Here is a 23,795-nt window from a genome sequence, read left to right as displayed (position 1 = left end):
CAGCATTAATAGCTGACTTGCATCACTTCCAAGGTAATGGTCAAAAATGGCATTAGTGTCCTAAGCACTGCTCCCAGCATGCTCTAGCCTTGATCATTTCCTATGATAATATCCTATGATATTTATGGATTTGTATTCCAGAGGAAATTCAGGGAAACTATAAACCAATGTGGGTGAGTAGACATGTGATGTGAGTGAGGAAGAGGAAGAGAGGAAACTTACACTGAACACCCAGGGTGATGCTGCTGTTAGTGGAGACCCCACTGTAAGTCACTGTACATGTTAGGGGGCTATTGTGCTCTCTCTGGGATGGAGTAACAGTGATATCTGATATGGAGGTGACTTTACCAGCCTGATCCTCCCGCTCATAGTTATATATGTTCTCTATGTTTATCCTTCCTCCCCATGTGATGTTTCCCTTGCACCCTTGAGGTGCTGGATGAGCCGTACAAGTCAGTGTTATTGGCTTCCCAGCGATCAGCTCCCCCACAGGAGATATAGTAGGTTCTGGTAGATCTGTAACAGAATTGGGAGATACAGATGGAGCATATGTTAATGAGACATGTTGGTCACACAGTGCACTGCACTCACCATCCATTTCATTGGGGAAAAAAGTGTGGGTCTCTGCTGCAGATCCAATGAATTCTGTTCCTTCTATCTCATCACTTTCAAAAGTAAATAATAAGAAGCAAAGGTTTTTTTTAGATACTGTATATGTGTGAATACTCTCTCCGTCTGACATCAGTATAATGACATATTGTACAGATCAGTCCCATCTCACTGTACCCCCCACCTGCAATATACACTGGGTTTCTCTTACTCACCTGTCACATTCACATTGAGCTTGTCCCAACTATAGGAATATTTATGGGATCCTTCTTCAATTCGGAATTCATAGAACCCTTGATCGGCTGGTTGGGCATTGCTGATAGAGAATGAGCAGTTTCCTTCATGTACTTTCCCAGTCAGGGTGAATCGGCCTTTTGTTCCATTAGAAACCATAGAGGCCTCTGTAGAGGCTGCAACAATGTCAGGAGTGTCTTTTCTCTTCCAAATCCCTGTGACACTTGTATATAAAGGTCTATTGTCAGGAACAGTAAAATTACAGGGAATTTCCACACAGAGACCAGATGCCACCGACACTGACTGGGCATATAAATCATAACCTGGGGTTGGGCCCCTATCAGCTCCTGCAGGAACAACACACAGATTAGTGACTGTATTTGTGTTTGTGCCAATTAAAAGCAAAGGAAAAATGGAGAGAAATTTAAAATAAGTAAATGAAACACAGAAATACACACAAGAAATATATTTTAGGTTGAAACTCAGATTAATTAAATCAGTTATTCTTCATTTTTATTTGTTTGGAATGATTTCCCTTCTTACTGTATCTCTATGGCCTGTAGTTAAAATTATATCCAGTCGTGACTCCAGCAACCAAAATATATAGTCTGAATGTGCTCACTGCTGCCGACTTGATACCTAGTTGCTAGGGGAGGAAGCCTTAGCAGCAAGAGAGATGTTCCAAACCAGAGAGCTGAAGAGCAGAAGGTTGAAAAAATGTAAGGGGTCTAAACCCATTAAAATAAATGGATGTAACTTACTTGGGGTGTTTCTCTGAGCACTTTTGCAATTTTCATTCATTCTAAATTTTTAGTGGTTTCTGAAATATTTGCAGTTTTGACTGAATATAGGAAATTCATAGAAAGTGTACAGACAGTTATAGGGTCACTGATACTCTGGACCTTTCAGAGCCGTCGAGCCAAGCCTGCTATTAACAGCCCCAAATGGTCTGAACTGCAAATGTCTTAGAAATCACTTAAATTGAACAATTGCAAAAGTGCTCAGAGGCGCCTGAATATGTTTACACCAATATTGGGGGGTTAAGATCCCTTTAAAGTTCCATGTTCCTATGAAAGCCGTTCCCATAGGCAGTTGTTTGCTACCAATGCAGCTGGGGCCAACATCAATAATCTTGGGGCCCTGTGCAACTAAATAATATTCCCCCCATGCCCAGATGAACAGCACAATGGGCCCTTTATAAGCACCAGCAGAGAGACAATATACTGATTTCTCCTCATGGATAACAATATCCAGGAATATCCTTAACCATATGGCATATTTTTGTAATAGAGATCATGGCTTCATTTACAGAGGCCCAGGATACAAATGGAAGAGCATTAAGAAGAGCAATACCTTGCCCCTTAGTGCCCATTCAGGTAATACTCCTGCATCCGGGGCAATTCTTGGCTCTGCAAGTCATGGCAGATTAAAGTCTTACAGTGAGGAGTAGAGTGCAGTGGGGTGGGCACAAGTGTCCTTACTGCTTGCCATAGGGCCTACATGCCTCACCCGTCCTGCCCCTGCAACATTGTATTCATGGGGGGAGTGCAGGTCCTTGCAGTCTGATCTATGGCGGCAGGCACTGATGGTGGGACAGGCTGCAACATGCATCAATAAATGAGCCCTCTAATGTTTAACCTCTTCCCTGCCAGAGCTCTTTGGCCTTGCTGTGCTGTGCCAGTAAATCCGCTTTGTTGCATAGATCAAAGGGTCTGTTCTATAACTGTTCTATAACAGTGGCAGTTAGGTCCCTATAGGATCTATAGCAGGCAAAGGGTTAATAAAACTGGACCAACAGGGACATTTTAATACATAATAACACACAGTGGCTCATACTCACCCTTCCCAGGCAAGGACAAGAGAAAGAACAGAACCACAAATCCATGTTGGCAAATCTGAGGCTGTATGTGCCGCATCCTGATGTTTATTGGTGTTCCCCCCGCAATGAGCGGCCAATCAGATTGTATCTGTTAGATCACACTGGGTTGAGCTGAATGCATCATTAAATCTTTCTCTATCTGTGTATGAATAGATCAAATGTATGATTGTGTACATTTTAATATATGTACAAAATATTTATTATTTAAGAGAGATTAAAAATAGTCCTATTGTAACAATGTGGGACTCGTTTAGCCAATAGCTACACATTAAATCCTGCTTGCTATAATAATAACCTACAGTAGCTTGCTCATGTAGGGACCCCAAGATTCAGGCCATTAGGCTGGGTTCCCCTTTAGACAGGCACCAGAGGGTGGCCTTGTGGGATATGGACACCTAAGGGTGGTCCTAGCTGTATGTGCTCTTTTCTGGTCAAAGGAGAGTTTCCTCCTATATTTCCTATAATTCAGCAGTAAACACTAGGTGCCAGTGTGCTACAATATAAAAATGGAAGACTCACAAGCTTTGAGGTCTTTGGTCCTGGACCCCAGCTCTATCAGAGGCTAGCTACAGGATTCAGTTAGATAATTCAGTTAGATCAATTATAGATAATTCAGTTAGATCAATTATAGTTGCTCTAGGAGTGAAAGGATAGACAGGGTATCTAGTAAGGGCAGTCTGAAGCCCCTCCAAGGATATTAGTGAGGTTATTACCTCCCGGCATTACTGGCTGTAGTTCAGGTACATTCAGTGGCTAGCTCAGGTGGTAGCCAGGGCAGGAAAGGGGAGATTTCCTAAGCGAGAGCATCTCCTAGAGTAAGTAAGGAGAGAGATACCTGAACCTGCATATCATATTACTGGATACTGTTTGGATACAATAAAGAAGTTTATTTGGTTAATCGGAGTCCGCTCAAGGGAGCATTACACAGATTAACCCAGAGAAGTGTCCCAGGGAGGGGTATCACAGTTCAACCTGCCCTGACCCTGGGTGGAGGCACGACAGTTAATAGTGTATCTGCTCTTCCAGATAGCGGAGGCACAGGGCTCCTGTAGCGCCACACGCAAGTGAATGCGTGCTAGATCTCATGCAGTAGCAGAAGAGGGCTACACTTATAGACTTATTTCTAATTCTGCTGTTGCCTACAGACTCCATTGTGCCTTTTGCCTCTCCAAATCTTTCCTATCTCCTTCCAATGCCGATGTGTCAGTCTGTGGTTTCTATAGAAATCCCTGTAATTCTGTTGGAACGCCCTTGAATTTAAAGAAGCCAATAGCAACCAATAAATTCCTTGCTTGGGTTTTCTAACTTAATTACTTAAGTACTTAATTGTTGAAAGCCAATCAATGATAGGATGTTATTGACAACTGAACTTGTGCAATTTAGCACCTATGATTATAAATGAGCCTTCTAATATTTGAATGGAAGATGAAGACCAGCTTGGGTAGGGAGTTGTTATACCTTCTTCAGGCTTATGTGAAACATCTATAGGTTTATACTAATAGTCTTAGTGCCATATCTGTGATAGATGTATCGCACTCATTGCTTCTTTAGCATAGACAAATGACACGGAATAGAAGTACAAAGGAGACTTGAGGCTGACATGTTATCTATTAAGGGTAGAAGCGCTTCAGGGGCTGCTGCTGCCTAATGCCACTCACCCTTACCTGGCCCATCATTACCTCCTTTGTGTCTGAGCAAGTCCAACAGGGCTGCCCGGCTAGTGTAGGGAGTGTAATTGCACCCTCTAATGCTGCAGTCTGAGCCTCTCCCCAAGCCTTCTATCCAGTGTGAGGCGCAGAGCTCAGCCTGACCGGGGGCAGAACTGCAAGAGAACTAACTTACCCTGGTCTGTAAATAAACCCTTATGTCCCTCTTGTAGCCAAGTTTTTGGGTAACACAATTCAGTTCAAATACCCAAATAAAAGCATTATACGATTAAACAAAATGGTATAGTCCCTATTCATTATTACAACATCTTAGTTCCATTATCGACCTTCTAAAAATACCAAAAAGCCAACAAATAATACAGATATGTTCTAGAAATACAATAGAATTTTTCAGACCCAGTCTGTACAATAGAGTGGAACCAATTAACATTGTACTGAATGTAAAACCCATTTGGCTAAACCAGAGAGAGACAATTTGCACGTTACCCTGTTCCATGGAAGGATTCTTCTCTTTCTCTCATTGTTTCTCCTCTCTCTCCTGACATGATGCTCTTCTCTCCTCTTGCATTACATTCTATTTATGTATCTCATTTATGTCTCCTCTGCTCTTCTCTCCTTATTCTCCTGCTTCTCTGCCCCCAAATGAGATTCTCAGACTTGTGCTCCCCGCTATGTACGGGCGGCTTAATGTAAAAGCGGAAGTTGGGCAGTTACTACTCGGTGCATCTGTACCACACGCTCATTCTGCAAACTGCCCAGAACCAAGTAAATGATTGACAGATAAGAAGCCACAGATGTTACTGTATTTAGTTTAAGGAAGTCCCAGATCTGTTTCTGCTAAAAAAAAATGTAAGAAAAAGTTGAAATGGAAAAGTTAACAATTCACCCAGTATCACAGTTACTGAAGCCAACATTATGTTCTTTATTTAGGTTTTACTGGCACTGTGCTTTACAATATAAAATGGTGCAATTATCCTCAATACTCTCTTTTTTGAAAGCTTCATGACAAAACTCTAAAGAAAAGGAGGCCCTTTAGGACCGGAGGAAAGTGGAGGGACAGGGCCATGACAGGGCAAGGATGAGGACCCAGGAAGTGTTAGGTGCAAGGGCTCATGGGGCTTGTAGTCCAGGCAGTGATTGGTAGATGGAAGGGGAGGTAATAAAAAGGGCGAGTGGAGGGGGGTTTGGCACCAATTTTACTGAACAGCCCCACACACCCACCCTATTGAGAGGCACTAGTCGCAGCTAGTGGCTGAGGAATAAGTGGCAGGAGTAGGCAGTAGGAGCCATGGTGGAAGTTGTGCTGGTCAGAGGCTAGGTGTGGCGGTGATTAGCCAAAAGGGAGGGTCAAAAGATAAGGGGAGGAGTCTCTGGGATTTGTTATGCTGGTTAACAAGGGATCTCCATAGGAGCAGCCTTCAGCGGCTAGGGGTGGAGATCCCACTGGATAGTGTTATATATTAACGTGTTGGCATTGTAAAGTTATATGATTGTTTATTATTATGCAATAAACATGGCTGCGGCCTTTTTAACCCACAAGGAGTGTTAGTGAAAAGGGGGTGAGAGTTTTGGGGAGAAAGGGCCAAGACTTGACGCTGCCCATGTCACTTAAATACACTTCCAGTTTTTCAAAAAAATCTTATAGTTCTTGTTTCTGTTCTCCTTTGGTACACCTAAAGGGATGGGTTTATTTTTTCCCATGGAAGGAATGGCATTCATTATATTGGCAAATATACTGTGTGAGTGTAGCTTTGGAGCTGTGGGGTAGCGGCCTAGAGAAGGTTCTAGTCTCTTGTATGTGCGGCTGCATCATGTTGGTATGGTTTTATTTTAATAACAATCCCCAGCAATGGCTGTGATTCCCCTTCCCTGGGAGGTTTGTTTGTTTAGTGATGCAACTGGATTAATACATTGGGGATACAGTGCAATTGTTGAGAAAAGTGTATGGGTTTATAGTATTTGGAACCTGATTTTCCATTAGTGGGTTTAGATGTAGCCGCTCTATACATGAGTATACATTATGTAAAGGAATGGGTTGCTGAAGAAGACAATGTACATCCAGGAAACCAGGGATTCATAATTGATTTTGTCCTCAGATATAATCATTTTGTGTTAATTACTATACATTATCTACAGATCCAGGGAGTAGCAATGGGGGCAAAATGTGCCCCTAATTATGCTCATTTATATTTGGGAGCATGGGCAAAGTGGCTGCTTAAGGAGAGTACTATGGATATTTTTATGTGCTGTATTTTACATTGGCTCAGATATATCGATGATATTTTTCTAGTCTGGCAAATCCCCCATTGCTACTCCGCTACACATTTAATTTGAAGGTTACAAGTTGCTTCACATTTTCATTTTAATTTGTATCTTTACTCTTACTTTCTAGTGCCCGTCATACTCAGTGATTTGTAGTAGGAGAACTGATTTTTACTTGACTTAGCTGGTTGGCAGTTAATTAGTTGAAGCAGAATTTTCTATTTACTCGTTTTTATAACGTTTAACGTAAATAATCATCCATTGACAAAAATACCAACCGTGGGAACACAGAATAGCAGGCGTACCCCACTTCTCTGGGGGGCAAAGCTGTGAGTTAATAGTATTTACCAATGTGCCAGTTTCACTTCCCCAGAACTGAAGTTAAAGTTCCAGTTCAAAAATAACTGCACACACAGTGAGTACTACAAGTGTTGACTTGCTGGAAATATTTCAAGGGGAACTCTCACTTTTTTTTTTTTCGCAGTTTATTTTTTCTTCTGTTTGGAGCTCATTTTACTTACAGTATATACATATAATGCTTAGTAGGCATGCACCAAATCCAGTGTATTTCTCACCATATTTATTACTAATCACAAGCAGGATAGATCTGGCCTTCAATCTTAAGGGCTCAAAAAAGACAACATCTCCAGAAAGGGTCACAGTTTGTTCTTGGGGACTGTATGGGGCTGATTTACTAATCCACGATTCCGATTGAGAAAAATTCGGATTGGAAAACGAACCTTTTGCGACTTTTTCGTGTTTTTTGCGATTTGTTTCGTCGCCGTTACGACTTTTCCGTAAATTGTCACGATTTTTTCGTAACCGTTACGACTTGCGCGAATTGTCGCGACTTTTTCATAGCCATTACAAATTTCGTGAATTGTCGCGACTTGATCATTGCCATTATGACTTTCATGAATTGTCGCGACTTTTTCATAGCCATTACGACTTCCACGAATTGTCGCAACTTTCGTATTGAGAGCTCAAAAAAGTTGCGACAATTTCGCGAAAAAGTCGCAAAGTACCGTTACGAAAAAAACGCATTCGGACGCTTTTCGGACGTTCGTGGATTAGTAAATGTGCCACTATGTGTTTGTAAGAGTTTTTGTCTTTTATATGAGTTAAACCAGGGGAAGACACTAATATATTATGTTCTGGTGTGTAAAAGTTATTGCCACATTGAATATTCTCCCCCGGAAACAGTCCAGCAGGTGATTAAATGGATAACCGAACACATTGGTTTATCTATTAGATCTTGGTCATGTAAACTTGCAGCAGCAGAAAGAGCAGATCTAGGTCTGTACTGGCCAACTTGGCCAAGTTTACTGATGATCTTATTGTGTGGACACCAGAATAAACAGACAACTAGTAGTAGAACCAAAATGTACCCATTCCTTCTATTAAAACATTCCCTCCACCATATTTCAAGTTAGAGAACATTATAAATATAAGGGTGAATTAGGTTTATAGCACATGTGCAATTACTGATGGGAATTGAGTGACCTGTCTGAGTTCTCCTCCATTTTCTCATTATAAAAACTGACAAGGTTTAAAAAAACCCACAGAAGACATTGGGGGTTATGTAATAAAAAGCACTTAGTTTGCCCAGGAGCAGTAACCCATAGCAACCAATCAACAGGTAGAGTTTACTGGTCACCAGTTCAAAAGCAAATATTGTATTAGTTGCTATGGGTTACTGCTCCTGGGCAAACATAATACATTATATGTGAATCGAAATGGGACAGATTCGCTCACTGCTATTAATGGGCTTTTTCAAACTACAGAATCTCTGACCATTTTCAGTTATCTTGGTGTTTCTGTTCCTACCATTAGGCTCTGTCAGTGTCACAGCATTGCCCTGTCTTGTGTTGTTGAGAAACTGGAACCTTTAAATATTTTTCCATTTGTATTATTTTTACCTCATTTCTATTTTTATATAGAGCAGCTCCCTCTATTCCTCTATCTGCATATATCAAATTAGCATCCAAAGAAAATACTCTTTATTAGATGTAATTAGAAACAATTATTCAAAGATTTTTTATTTCGTGTTATACAGGACCTGTTATCCAGAATACTTGGGACCTGGGATTTTCCTGATAAGGGATCTTTCTGTAATTTGGATCTCCGTAACTAACAAAATAAACCCAATAGGACTGTTCTGCCCCCAATAAGGGGTAATTATATCTTAGTTGGGATCAAGTACAGGTACTGTTTTATTATTACAGAGAAAAGGGAATCATTTAACCATTAAATAAACCCAATAGGGCTGTTCTGCCCCAATAAGGGGTAATTATATCTTAGTTGGGATCAAGTACAAGGTACTGTTTTATTATTACAGAGAAAAAGGAATCATTTAACCATTAAATAAACCCAATAGGGCTGTTCTGCCCCAATAAGGGGTAATTATATCTTAGTTGGGATCAAGTACAGGTACTGTTTTATTATTACAGAGAAAAGGGAATCATTTAACTATTAAATAAACCCAATAGGGCTGTTCTGCCCCCAATAAGGGGTAATTATATCTTAGTTGGGATCAAGTACAGGTACTGTTTTATTATTACAGAGAAAAGGGAATCATTTAACCATTAAATAAACCCAATAGGGCTGTTCTGCCCCAATAAGGGGTAATTATATCTTAGTTGGGATCAAGTACAGGTACTGTTTTATTATTACAGAGAAAAAGGAATCATTTAACCATTAAATAAACCCAATAGGGCTGTTCTGCCCCAATAAGGGGTAATTATATCTTAGTTGGGATCAAGTACAGGTACTGTTTTATTATTACAGAGAAAAGGGAATCATTTAACCATTAAATAAACCCAATAGGGCTGTTCTGCCCCCAATAAGGGGTAATTATATCTTAGTTGGGATCAAGTACAGGTACTGTTTTATTATTACAGAGAAAAAGGAATCATTTAACCATGAATCATTTTTTAAAATGTGAATTATTTGATTAAAATTGAGTCTATGGGAGATGGCCTTCCTGTAATTTGTAGCTTTCTGTATAACAGGTTTCCGGATAACTGATCCCATACCTGTATTTAAGTTTTGTTTCAGCAAATTGCTTATTCGCTAACATTGTAAATAATAATAGCTGCATGATAGAGAGACAGATATACTATGACTTTACTGCTGAGAAGTTCCCATAAACACATACAAACACCTTCAAGTACAATGTTTATGGGGTCAGTAAACCCTTAGGGTTTTCTGCTTTCTGGATGTTACCTAGACATTCATTAGGCATTTAGTTAGAGAACTGCAAGCTCCAGAACAAATTATTTGGGCAGAACTAGACGCACATTTTGACTGAAACTGCCAAGCACAACAGACAGTGCCAGACACAGTAGCAGAAAGAGCTGGGGTTTAACACACTGGGAAACACAAAGTCAAAGGTTAAACAACAGGCCAATGTCAAAACCATTAAACCAAACCACAAGCCAAGTTCTTTCCAGGAGCTAAAATAAACCCAACACTGTACACGGGCTAAATCTAAGGGGAGTATTTATCAACATTGGAGACTAACATCACCGGCGATGTTGCTCAAAGCAACCAATCGGCAATTAGATTTAAATGGTCACCCGCAAGTTAGAAGGCAAAAGTTAAGATCTTATTGGTTACTACGGACAGTATCACTGTTGATGTTTGTCTCCAATGTTAATAAATATGCTGTGCAAGGAACAGGAGCCCTATACACTGCCTCTGTAGCTTAGATATGCGGCCAGATGGCAAAAGAGAACCCAGCGCTGGGTTACATTCAGCAGAACCAGACAGCTGCATGTTACACTATACTGGATCATCTAAATGCCCCAGATGCAAGTTCTAGAGGACTAAGATGTGTAAAATGGTGCCCCAATGTGCTAATTTACCCAGAACTTGCATCTAGGGCAGTGCTGTCCAACTGGCGGCCCGGACCCCCCTCTGTGTGGCCCCCCACCTGTCTGGCTTCTTTGATGGCTTACCTTTGAGTAAGCTTTAAATGGTATCAGTACTGAGATTAACTGGCCCCCTGCATGGTTCTCACCTCAGATTCAGGCTGTAAACCCTCTGTATTGTTTAAAAATTCAATCCCCTGTGTTGTTCACACCTTTTAATCTCTGTATTGTTCACCCCTGCAGTGTTCACACCTCAGGCTGTAATCACCCACATTGTTCAACTGTTCACACCTCAGACATTGTATGTAGTGCCTAGACTATGCTGCCTGTGTATACGGCACACACAGACAGCATAGGGGAGGCAAAGTATGGCACATAGGCAGTATAGGGCAGGGAAAGTATGGAACACACAGGCAGCATAGGGTAGGCAGAGTATGGCACACACAGGCAGCATAGGGCAGATAGAGTATGGCACACACAGGCAGCATAGGGGAGGCAAAGTATGGCACATAGGCAGTATAGGGCAGGGAAGGTATGGAACACACAGTAAACATAGGGCAGGTAGAGTATGGCACACACAGGCAGCACAGGGCAGGTAGATTATGGCACACATAGGCAGCCTAAGGGAGGCAGAGTGCTGCCTGTGTGTGCCATACTCTGCCTGCCCTATGCTGCCTGTGAAAGGTGAACCTGGCAGGGGTTTGTTCTGGGAGTTTGTTAGTAGTTGGAAACAGCCATTAAATGGTCCCTAAGGTGTGTAGTTATGTTGCTGGGGGTTGCTGTGCTATCCACAGGGGAGGAGGAGACATATGGATTAAAGGGTATGTCTTAATATGACATAATATAATTCTTTCACATATGAATCACTGTTGATATCCCCGCAGTGAGGACCACCATTGTGATAAAATGGGTGTGGTTTAAAGTGGGTGTGGTTAAAAGGGGGAGTGGCCAAAACTGGCTTCCATTAGCGGCCCTCCACCATGTATGCTAGAGAAATTCTGGCCCTCGGCACCGTAGAAGTTGGACAGCACTGCTCTAGGGCATTGCTTAACACCTTGGTGCTTCCTAAATTGTGCATCAGAATAAAGAGAAAGGACCTTTCCATAGAACCCTGTGGGCACTGACAGCAGGACAGTGTGCAAAGTGCAAAAGACATGGCAACTTGCTCCTGCTCTGCAGTTTGTAAATAAGCCCTCTTATGTAGCCCCTGCAGGCATACTTGTGCCCTCAGCACATCTGAACAGCAGAGCATATCAGTGTAGGTACCAGATTTATGAATAGTTATATACTTTTATGGAGCAGTATTGTGTTGTGTTGCCCTGTCTTTATCATCAGAACATAATATAGAATTGAACCCCCATCTTTTGAACATCAAATATTTAATTAAAGGGTGTTCCGTGAGGATAGGAGAAGGATGGTGAGGGAGAGAGATCATCACATAATAAACAGTCAAACATTATGCTGCCAAGGCCTCCATTGGATAGTGTCAGGTGTAACATCCAACAGAGCTTCTTGTCTGTGAAGAACTGTAAGCTTATCTGGCAAAAATGAATCCTAATGGGCAGCCCAGTATTTCCCCCACCAATGAGGAATACAGAAGCAATGGGTCATGTCCAGTATTTGAAGTTAGAAACATGTACATTATGAATTCAATGTATATATAGATATATATCAAGTTATTTAGGGACAAATTTATTAGCAAAGTCAATTTTCAAATGTTCCACTTCATCAGAACTGATTCAGCCTCTTTCAGCCAACAACCAAAATTCTTTTCTATCAGGTGTTAGAGTTCAGGGACAAAAGCTCTACGAACCCCTAGTAACATGGGTAATGATTTATTAATCTGAACCAGTTGTGAATCATATGCAGCCAGGTAGTTGTAGGTTGCAAGGCAGCAGGCTCTTCTGAGCACAAGTGTTTGTTCAGGAGCACCATTTCCAGCCCACGGGGGGCGCTGTAACCGGCTGCTCTCTGCAAAACGAAGGATCTGTTTATCAAAGTGTTAAATTGTGTTCTTTAATTCGTTGTTTGCAACCAAACCTGCTTATATTTATTTGTACAAGTAAGCAATGGTATTTCCAGGTCAATAACCCCACCCCCACCCAAAGCGACTCCTTACTGATCAGATTGGCCTATGAGCTCCTAGTATTATACATCAATATTACTTGGAAATCCAAGCTTGGTCTATGGAAAGCAAGAACCGTACCAGACTCTTACATCAGACCTTCATCATTCTGTGTTTATATAAACAACTTCATAATCCTTTTGTGACGACCTTTTCCTTTCATCAGCTTGTTGTAGTGGCCTTCTCCTGGCAACAAATACAATAAGTCTCATAATTATTATTAGTGTTAAACATAAGTCATTTGTTTTCAAAGAAACCTGACATTACATAACAAATATTAATTGAATTTTGATGGACTTTCCCCATATAAATGACACTTCCCCCCTTGACTTTTTTAATTTTCAACATGTTTTAATAGAAATAACTCAAATGTTATTGAACCTGATAGGGGTCCTATGACCTACAGTGTTACAGAACATACAACAGGAACAAACACAGAGAGAATTAATTGTATTTCGTGAGAAAGCAAAGTCAGACTTACTTTTTCCTGTATCTCATCACCAAAACTGCAATCATTGTTATTAAAGCAGAGAGGACTGTGATGGAAATCCCACGAATAAATAGTATAAGAAGATGGTTCGTGTCATCTGTGAGAGCTAAAAATCAATACATTGTGCGTCATTAGAGGGAAAGGTTGGTTCAGACATTACTTGAGATGCCAGTGACTTGGAATCCCAAGATGGAGACTCCATATGCCTCCACTCATGGATCAACATTTTGCAAAGCTAAAAAGACATACACACCTGTGTATCTGCCCATACAACTCCATTGAACACCTGTGTATCTGCCCATACAACTCCATTGAACACCTGTGTATCTGCCCATACAACTCCATTGAACACCTGGGTATCTGCCCATACAACTCCATTAACTCCAATGAAGACCTGTGTATCTGCCCATACAACTCCATTGAACACCTGTGTATCTTTCCATACAACTCCATTGAACACCTGTGTATCTGCCCATACAACTCCAATGAACACCTGTGTATCTGCCCATACAACTCCATTGAAGACCTGTGTATCTGCCCATACAACTCCATTGAACACCTGTGTATCTGCCCATACAACTCCATTGAAGACCTGTGTATCTGTCCATACAACTCCATTGAACACCTGTGTATCTGCCCATACAATTCCAATGAAGACCTGTGTATCTGCCCATACAACTCCATTGAACACCTGTGTATCTTTCCATACAACTCCATTGAACACCTGTGTATCTGCCCATACAACTCCAATAAACACCTGTGTATCTGCCCATACAACTCCATTGAAGACCTGTGTATCTGCCCATACAACTCCATTGAACACCTGTGTATCTGCCCATACAACTCCATTGAACACCTGTGTATCTGCCCATACAACTCCATTGAACACCTGTGTATCTGCCCATACAACTCCATTGAACACCTGTGTATCTGCCCATACAACTCCATTGAAGACCTGTGTATCTGCCGATACAACTCCATTGAACACCTGGGTATCTGCCCATACAACTCCATTAACTCCAATGAAGACCTGTGTATCTGCCCATACAACTCCATTGAACACCTGTGTATCTTTCCATACAACTCCATTGAACACCTGTGTATCTGCCCATACAACTCCAATGAACACCTGTGTATCTGCCCATACAACTCCATTGAAGACCTGTGTATCTGCCCATACAACTCCATTGAAGACCTGTGTATCTGCCGATACAACTCCATTGAACACCTGTGTATCTGCCCATACAACTCCATTGAACACCTGGGTATCTGCCCATACAACTCCATTAACTCCAATGAAGACCTGTGTATCTGCCCATACAACTCCATTGAACACCTGTGTATCTTTCCATACAACTCCATTGAACACCTGTGTATCTGCCCATACAACTCCAATGAACACCTGTGTATCTGCCCATACAACTCCATTGAAGACCTGTGTATCTGCCCATACAACTCCATTGAAGACCTGTGTATCTGCCCATACAACTCCATTGAACACCTGTGTATCTGCCCATACAACTCCATTGAAGACCTGTGTATCTGTCCATACAACTCCATTCAACACCTGTGTATCTGCCCATACAATTCCAATGAAGACCTGTGTATCTGCCCATACAACTCCATTGAACACCTGTGTATCTTTCCATACAACTCCATTGAACACCTGTGTATCTGCCCATACAACTCCAATAAACACCTGTGTATCTGCCCATACAACTCCATTGAAGACCTGTGTATCTGCCCATACAACTCCATTGAACACCTGTGTATCTGCCCATACAACTCCATTGAACACCTGTGTATCTGCCCATACAACTCCATTGAACACCTGTGTATCTGTCCATACAACTCCATTGAACACCTGTGTATCTGCCCATACAATTCCAATGAAGACCTGTGTATCTGCCCATACAACTCCATTAACTCCAATGAAGACCTGTGTATCTGCCCATACAACTCCATTGAAGACCTGTGTATTTGTAAAGCCGCCCACAATAATGGCCCAGCTAAATCTGAACTAAATACTCAAAGTACTCAAAGATGTTTTCCATTAGCTTTGATGTCCTTACTCACATTAACTTGTTGATTTTTTAACCTTCTCTTCTCCATCTTTCTTACCCCCACTTCACTGAGCCCTGCCAATGCATAGTTTATCTACCCCCAGTTTACATTGCTTATTAATGCTGTAAGTTTTCCCTTTAGACCCTGTAACTTAGTGCAAGGGTGGGTTGCAATTTGGAATCTATCTCACACAAGTGAATGCTCCCTGTGTATCTAACAAGCGCACACTGAGTGGCACCCACAAGCCCACTAACACTAACCCTGAAACCAGTCGCTTTCCTTGGCAATACAAAGTTGAGTTCCCGTTGTACAGTATAACAGCTCTTTAGTTTCTCAGTGTTGGTTTTAGCACCTTCTTATCACCTACATTCACATACAACACTTACTGTGCAGCCTGTAACGTACAGCTCCGTCTCATACAGAGAAAACACAGACTGGTGTAAAAGTAACTGACTAAATACCCCCCGTAGTCTGATAGGCAGCGGGAAAGAGGGGGAGACCATTCTCATATGATTCCTGTTTTACTTTTAGCTGTTAGTGTTTAATGCATATGGTTACATTTTATGTTGTACATTCCCCCCAAGGTACTTTAGCAACAATAACTCCATACTAGAATCCCATTGACAAATATGAAAATGTTTAATTGGGCTGCAAGACCCAGAGTAATGGCCACAGTCTCTGAGACTCTAGTCAATTTACATCTAATATATTACAACCCAATTTCAAAGTCATACACACATATATAATACGTCTGTTAAATGTGGCTAAAGTATTTTTTTTTTTTTACTGGAAGAGACATAAAGCAACAAGATGGTAAAGGGACTTGGCTACATCTGTAGGTGTAACTTACATTTGATAACCACAGAGATGGATTTACTTGCATTTCCAACTATGTTCATTGTCTGACACATATAAGCCCAACCCAAAACTTGCAAAAACAACTGATCCAGGATTGGGTGAATCCCTAGACATTTCTTTTATAATTTTTTTATATTTGTATATGTGCAGATTTTAGGCCAAAATTACAGAAAAACGTGTTTTGAAACCTTCGGACTTCCAGAGTTGTTATTATATTCCAGATTATAGGTCTCGTGCCCATTCCTGAAATATTCTATTGTGAACATCATCGATCTGACCTGGAACTGTTCCTGGGTTATGCAATTGAAAATATCTTCATTTTGGGATCTGTACACTTGTACTATTATTAATCTTTAGGAGTATGGGAGAAACACTTACAAATTATAACAACTCTGACTGATGCTGTTGAACTCCCATGTTGATTCCTTGCCCGGCACATATAATCTCCCCCATTATCAGTGGTTACATGAGAAACATCTAATCTCCCACTTGAGGAATTTAGGGGGTCGGTGCTGCTCTGACCCGTTTTTGCCCAGGACAGGTTGGCAGGAGGGTTACTTTCAGCAGAGCAGAGCAGGGACAGGGAGGTTCCTTCTATGGCTTCAACCCGGCAACCTATAGAGACATCACAGGTACATGAGAATCACATCTTTGTGCTCCTTTATGTCACAGAACCAACCTGTAGGACACACAATTCTCTGTATTAAATAAAGTCCTTTCTGTATCCCTTTTATCCTCAGACCCCTCACCTATTCATAATATCAAGTCCTTGAAAAACATAATTAAAGACAAGAAGTATTTCATATAGAAATTCACATTCTTTTTTCTAATCCTCCTTCCTCCTCACATGATCCTTCAGCTACAATGATAAAGTTACCACTGCCTTATCTTCTCTAATCATTGGTGCTTTCTGTACTCCATGTTCCCCTCAGCCAATACTCTGTAGCTAGAATACACAATTAATGACTCACGTAGAATTCATACCTTTAGGAAACATATTTACAAGTAAGAATGCAAAACTCAAACCACATAATTCCCAAAAATATGCAAACAAATTAGGTCAAATCAAAATGTCACATTTCTAAATTTTTCAGTTTCACAAATTTCTCTGAAGTTTCTCAACAGACTTGCTCATCACTAATAGAAACCAATCAGATGTTTTCTTTTAAACAGGTGACCTGTAAATGCTACCTGCTGATCGGTTACTACTTTATAACTAAAGGGGGTGCAAACCCAACCATAACCCTGTCCCACTGCGCCCCCTAGTTTTGCTATAGAAGTTGTTGAAAAACAATTATTGATGCAAGAAAATTCCCCACTGAGCATTCTACTGAGCAACCATCTCATTATAAATGCAAGAGAAGTGACCAATGAGAATGCTGATTCCCAGCACTGTGTCAGGCCCCTTGCTGGTACCTTACATATAGAGATAATGATGGCATTTTTCCCGTCATTATATGGCACAGGAATCAGACATGGGGATAAAGGGACAGACTTGTTCAGTGCTGGGAAACTGTGCTTATTGCTCCCAACTCCAATTGCAGGAACAGAGAACAGGGAGCCGGAATGCAGTGTAAAACCTGATATCCTGACCTAAAGGCAATGCTTGATAGGATACTGCAGTCTCACTGCCCTATAAAGCTCTATCAAATTATCAACTGTATCTCATGTACCCCCCCAGACCTGTACTTGTGTCTGAGCCCTAGATTATGTGTCTAGTTCCAAGCTCAATGTGCCAGAGTGGGACTTCAGTGTTGTAGGGAGCAGCCAGACAGGACTGTGATTGGTTGGCCTGTATGCATGTTTAATAGTGACCAGGCAGTGACTAGAGCAAGCCGGCATAGGAAAGAAGAATATTGTGAGTCGATCCCTAAGCTCAGGTCACGGACATCAGCCAAGAGCAGACTGAGCATGTGCAGTAGTTGGGCAAAAGATGGAAAGCTACTGTGGGCACCTTCAGGGGCATGGGGCTTTATTTCTATAGAGCTTTGGTGGCTTTAGTTCTCCTTTATATTTGTTACACAGCTCAGTATTTGGAATCATTACAAGGTGGAAAGAAAAGTCACACAATAAGGATTCAGCTAAAGTCTCGCCCCAAGCTCAAAGTGCCAGAGCAGGTTTGAAGTTTTTTAAGGAACAGCCAGACAGGACTGTGATTGGTTCGCTTGTATGCATGTTAATAATATTGTGACTAGAGCAAGCCAGCAGGGGAAAGAAGAATATTGTGATCGATCCCTAAGCTCAGGTCAGTGACATCAGCCAAGAGCAGACTGAGCATGTGCAGTAGTTGGGCAAGGCAAAAGATGGAGAGCTACTGTGGGCATCTTCAGGGGCATGGGGCTTTATTTCTATAGAGCTTTGGTGGCTTTGGGCTGGTACAGGGGCTCAAAACACATAGCTAAATATTTCTAGCCATATTCTTTTTTAGGCTTTAGTTGCCCTTTAATTCAAGAACAGGAAAGTAATGATGATGAGCTTGATGGAACATGTCAGACATAACTATGAGAAGTATAATATTACCTGCTGATGTGCAGTCCCAAATAGCTGGGCTTCTAGGGGCGTCTGAAATTAGAATGAAAGCAAATAAATGGGCAGTTACCTTGTAAACTGATTATAGATCTATTCCCAATTCTACTTACTGCACAGGGCTGCCGGCTGAGTTATACAGGGACTCTGAGTATCACTCATGTATTATAAGGCATAATGTACCCCCTACTGTAAATGATAAGGATATTAGCAGTCACTGAGGGGTTCTGTGCCCATATAAAGGCACAAGGCTGCAGGCTGAGTTATACAGGGAACTCTGAGTATCACTCATGTATTATAAGGGATAATGTACCCCCTACTGTAAATGATAAGGATATTAGCAGTCACTGAGGGGTTCTGTGCCCATATAAAGGCACAAGGCTGCAGGCTGAGTTATACAGGGACTCTGAGTATCACTCATGTATTATAAGGGATAATGTACCCCCTACTGTAAATGATAAGGATATTAGCAGTCACTGAGGGGTTATGTGCCCATATAAAGGCACAAGGCTGCAGGCTGAGTTATACAGGGAACTCTGAGTATCACTCATGAATTATAAGGAATACTGTACCCCCTACTGTAAATGATAAGGATATTAGCAGTCACTGAGGGGTTCTGTGCCCATATAAAGGCACAAGGCTGCAGGCTGAGTTATACAGGGAACTCTGAGTATCACCCATGTATTATAAGGGATAATGTACCCCCTACTGTAAATGATAAGGATATTAGCAGTCACTGAGGGGTTCTGTGCCCATATAAAGGCACAAGGCTGCAGGCTGAGTTATACAGGGAACTCTGAGTATCACTCATGTATTATAAGGGATAATGTACCCCCTACTGTAAATGATAAGGATATTAGCAGTCACTGAGGGGTTCTGTGCCCATATAAAGGCACAAGGCTGCAGGCTGAGTTATACAGGGAACTCTGAGTATCACTCATGAATTATAAGGAATACTGTACCCCCTACTGTAAATGATAAGGATATTAGCAGTCACTGAGGGGTTCTGTGCCAATATAAAGGCACAAGGCTGCAGGCTGAGTTATACAGGGAACTCTGAGTATCACTCATGTATTATAAGGGATAATGTACCCCCTACTGTAAATGATAAGGATATTAGCAGTCACTGAGGGGTTCTGTGCCCATATAAAGGCACAAGGCTGCAGGCTGATTTATACAGGGAACTCTGAGTATCACTCATGTATTATAAGGGATAATGTACCCCCTACTGTAAATGATAAGGATATTAGCAGTCACTGAGGGGTTCTGTGCCTATATAAAGGCACAAGGCTGCAGGCTGAGTTATACAGGGAACTCTGAGTATCACTCATGTATTATAAGGGATAATGTACCCCCTACTGTAAATGATAAGGATATTAGCAGTCACTGAGGGGTTCTGTGCCCATATAAAGGCACAAGGCTGCAGGCTGAGTTATACAGGGAACTCTGAATATCACTCATGAATTATAAGGAATACTGTACCCCCTACTGTAAATGATAAGGATATTAGCAGTCACTGAGGGGTTCTGTGCCCATATAAAGGCACAAGGCTGCAGGCTGAGTTATACAGGGAACTCTGAATATCACTCATGAATTATAAGGAATACTGTACCCCCTACTGTAAATGATAAGGATATTAGCAGTCACTGAGGGGTTCTGTGCCCATATAAAGGCACAAGGCTGCAGGCTGAGTTATACAGGGAACTCTGAGTATCACTCATGTATTATAAGGGATAATGTACCCCCTACTGTAAATGATAAGGATATTAGCAGTCACTGAGGGGTTCTGTGCCCATATAAAGGCACAAGGCTGCAGGCTGAGTTATACAGGGAACTCTGAATATCACTCATGAATTATAAGGAATACTGTACCCCCTACTGTAAATGATAAGGATATTAGCAGTCACTGAGGGGTTCTGTGCCCATATAAAGGCACAAGGCTGCAGGCTGAGTTATACAGGGAACTCTGAATATCACTCATGAATTATAAGGAATACTGTACCCCCTACTGTAAATGATAAGGATATTAGCAGTCACTGAGGGGTTCTGTGCCCATATAAAGGCACAAGGCTGCAGGCTGAGTTATACAGGGAACTCTGAGTATCACTCATGTATTATAAGGGATAATGTACCCCCTACTGTAAATGATAAGGATATTAGCAGTCACTGAGGGGTTCTGTGACCATATAAAGGCACAAGGCTGCAGGCTGAGTTATACAGGGAACTCTGAGTATCACTCATGTATTATAAGGGATACTGTACCCCCTACTGTAAATGATAAGGATATTAGCAGTCACTGAGGGGTTCTGTGCCCATATAAAGGCACAAGGCTGCAGGCTGAGTTATACAGGGAACTCTGAGTATCACTCATGAATTATAAGGAATACTGTACCCCCTACTGTAAATGATAAGGATATTAGCAGTCACTGAGGGGTTCTGTGCCCATATAAAGGCACAAGGCTGCAGGCTGAGTTATACAGGGAACTCTGAGTATCACCCATGTATTATAAGGGATAATGTACCCCCTACTGTAAATGATAAGGATATTAGCAGTCACTGAGGGGTTCTGTGCCCATATAAAGGCACAAGGCTGCAGGCTGAGTTATACAGGGAACTCTGAGTATCACTCATGTATTATAAGGGATAATGTACCCCCTACTGTAAATGATAAGGATATTAGCAGTCACTGAGGGGTTCTGTGCCCATATAAAGGCACAAGGCTGCAGGCTGAGTTATACAGGGAACTCTGAGTATCACTCATGAATTATAAGGAATACTGTACCCCCTACTGTAAATGATAAGGATATTAGCAGTCACTGAGGGGTTATGTGCCCATATAAAGGCACAAGGCTGCAGGCTGAGTTATACAGGGAACTCTGAGTATCACTCATGTATTATAAGGGATAATGTACCCCCTACTGTAAATGATAAGGATATTAGCAGTCACTGAGGGGTTCTGTGCCCATATAAAGGCACAAGGCTGCAGGCTGATTTATACAGGGAACTCTGAGTATCACTCATGTATTATAAGGGATAATGTACCCCCTACTGTAAATGATAAGGATATTAGCAGTCACTGAGGGGTTCTGTGCCTATATAAAGGCACAAGGCTGCAGGCTGAGTTATACAGGGAACTCTGAGTATCACTCATGTATTATAAGGGATACTGTACCCCCTACTGTAAATGATAAGGATATTAGCAGTCACTGAGGGGTTCTGTGCCCATATAAAGGCACAAGGCTGCAGGCTGAGTTATACAGGGAACTCTGAATATCACTCATGAATTATAAGGAATACTGTACCCCCTACTGTAAATGATAAGGATATTAGCAGTCACTGAGGGGTTCTGTGCCCATATAAAGGCACAAGGCTGCAGGCTGAGTTATACAGGGAACTCTGAGTATCACTCATGTATTATAAGGGATAATGTACCCCCTACTGTAAATGATAAGGATATTAGCAGTCACTGAGGGGTTCTGTGACCATATAAAGGCACAAGGCTGCAGGCTGAGTTATACAGGGAACTCTGAGTATCACTCATGTATTATAAGGGATAATGTACCCCCTACTGTAAATGATAAGGATATTAGCAGTCACTGAGGGGTTCTGTACCCATATAAAGGCACAAGGCTGCAGGCTGAGTTATACAGGGAACTCTGAGTATCACTCATGTATTACAAGGGATACTGTACCCCCTACTGTAAATGATAAGGATATTAGCAGTCACTGAGGGGTTCTGTGCCCATATAAAGGCACAAGGCTGCAGGCTGAGTTATACAGGGAACTCTGAGTATCACTCATGTATTATAAGGGATACTGTACCCCCTACAGTAAATGATAAGGATATTAGCAGTCACTGAGGGGTTCTGTGCCCATATAAAGGCACAAGGCACAAGGCTGAGTTATACAGGGAACTCTGAGTATCACTCATGTATTATAAGGGATACTGTACCCCCTACTGTAAATGATAAGGATATTAGCAGTCACTGAGGGGTTCTGTGCCCATATAAAGGCACAAGGCTGCAGGCTGAGTTATACAGGGAACTCTGAATATCACTCATGAATTATAAGGAATACTGTACCCCCTACTGTAAATGATAAGGATATTAGCAGTCACTGAGGGGTTCTGTGCCCATATAAAGGCACAAGGCTGCAGGCTGAGTTATACAGGGAACTCTGAGTATCACTCATGTATTATAAGGGATAATGTACCCCCTACTGTAAATGATAAGGATATTAGCAGTCACTGAGGGGTTCTGTGCCCATATAAAGGCACAAGGCTGCAGGCTGAGTTATACAGGGAACTCTGAGTATCACTCATGTATTATAAGGGATAATGTACCCCCTACTGTAAATGATAAGGATATTAGCAGTCACTGAGGGGTTCTGTGACCATATAAAGGCACAAGGCTGCAGGCTGAGTTATACAGGGAACTCTGAGTATCACTCATGTATTATAAGGGATAATGTACCCCCTACTGTAAATGATAAGGATATTAGCAGTCACTGAGGGGTTCTGTACCCATATAAAGGCACAAGGCTGCAGGCTGAGTTATACAGGGAACTCTGAGTATCACTCATGTATTACAAGGGATACTGTACCCCCTACTGTAAATGATAAGGATATTAGCAGTCACTGAGGGGTTCTGTGACCATATAAAGGCACAAGGCTGCAGGCTGAGTTATACAGGGAACTCTGAGTATCACTCATGTATTATAAGGGATAATGTACCCCCTACTGTAAATGATAAGGATATTAGCAGTCACTGAGGGGTTCTGTACCCATATAAAGGCACAAGGCTGCAGGCTGAGTTATACAGGGAACTCTGAGTATCACTCATGTATTACAAGGGATACTGTACCCCCTACTGTAAATGATAAGGATATTAGCAGTCACTGAGGGGTTCTGTACCCATATAAAGGCACAAGGCTGCAGGCTGAGTTATACAGGGAACTCTGAGTATCACTCATGTATTATAAGGGATACTGTACCCCCTACAGTAAATGATAAGGATATTAGCAGTCACTGAGGGGTTCTGTGCCCATATAAAGGCACAAGGCACAAGGCTGAGTTATACAGGGAACTCTGAGTATCACTCATGTATTATAAGGGATACTGTACCCCCTACTGTAAATGATAAGGATATTAGCAGTCACTGAGGGGTTCTGTGCCCATATAAAGGCACAAGGCTGCAGGCTGAGTTATACA

The 23,795-nt window shown here is 41.7% G+C and overlaps 2 protein-coding genes across 3 annotated transcripts in view; both read right to left on the bottom strand.

The window, feature by feature from the left end:
* The window catches only part of LOC105947862 (sialic acid-binding Ig-like lectin 12), a 128,994-nt gene that overhangs the window by 42,987 nt on the left and 62,212 nt on the right, over positions 1–23,795 (bottom strand). The gene's annotated exons all lie outside the window — the stretch shown is intronic.
* The window catches only part of siglecl1 (siglec-like 1), a 40,274-nt gene that overhangs the window by 7,829 nt on the left and 8,650 nt on the right, over positions 1–23,795 (bottom strand). For both annotated transcript variants that reach the window (XM_031904863.1, NM_001127949.1), the window contains 2 exon segments: positions 825–1,008; positions 223–516 (listed from right to left, as the gene is read on the bottom strand). In XM_031904863.1, the coding sequence (XP_031760723.1) occupies positions 223–516; positions 825–1,008 (478 nt within the window).

Source organism: Xenopus tropicalis, chromosome 7, assembly GCF_000004195.4.
Source record: "Xenopus tropicalis strain Nigerian chromosome 7, UCB_Xtro_10.0, whole genome shotgun sequence".
NCBI classification, from domain to species: Eukaryota; Metazoa; Chordata; class Amphibia; order Anura; family Pipidae; genus Xenopus; species Xenopus tropicalis.
Note: the sequence above shows the minus strand (reverse complement) of the source record. Positions and strands in the feature narration are given on the sequence as shown.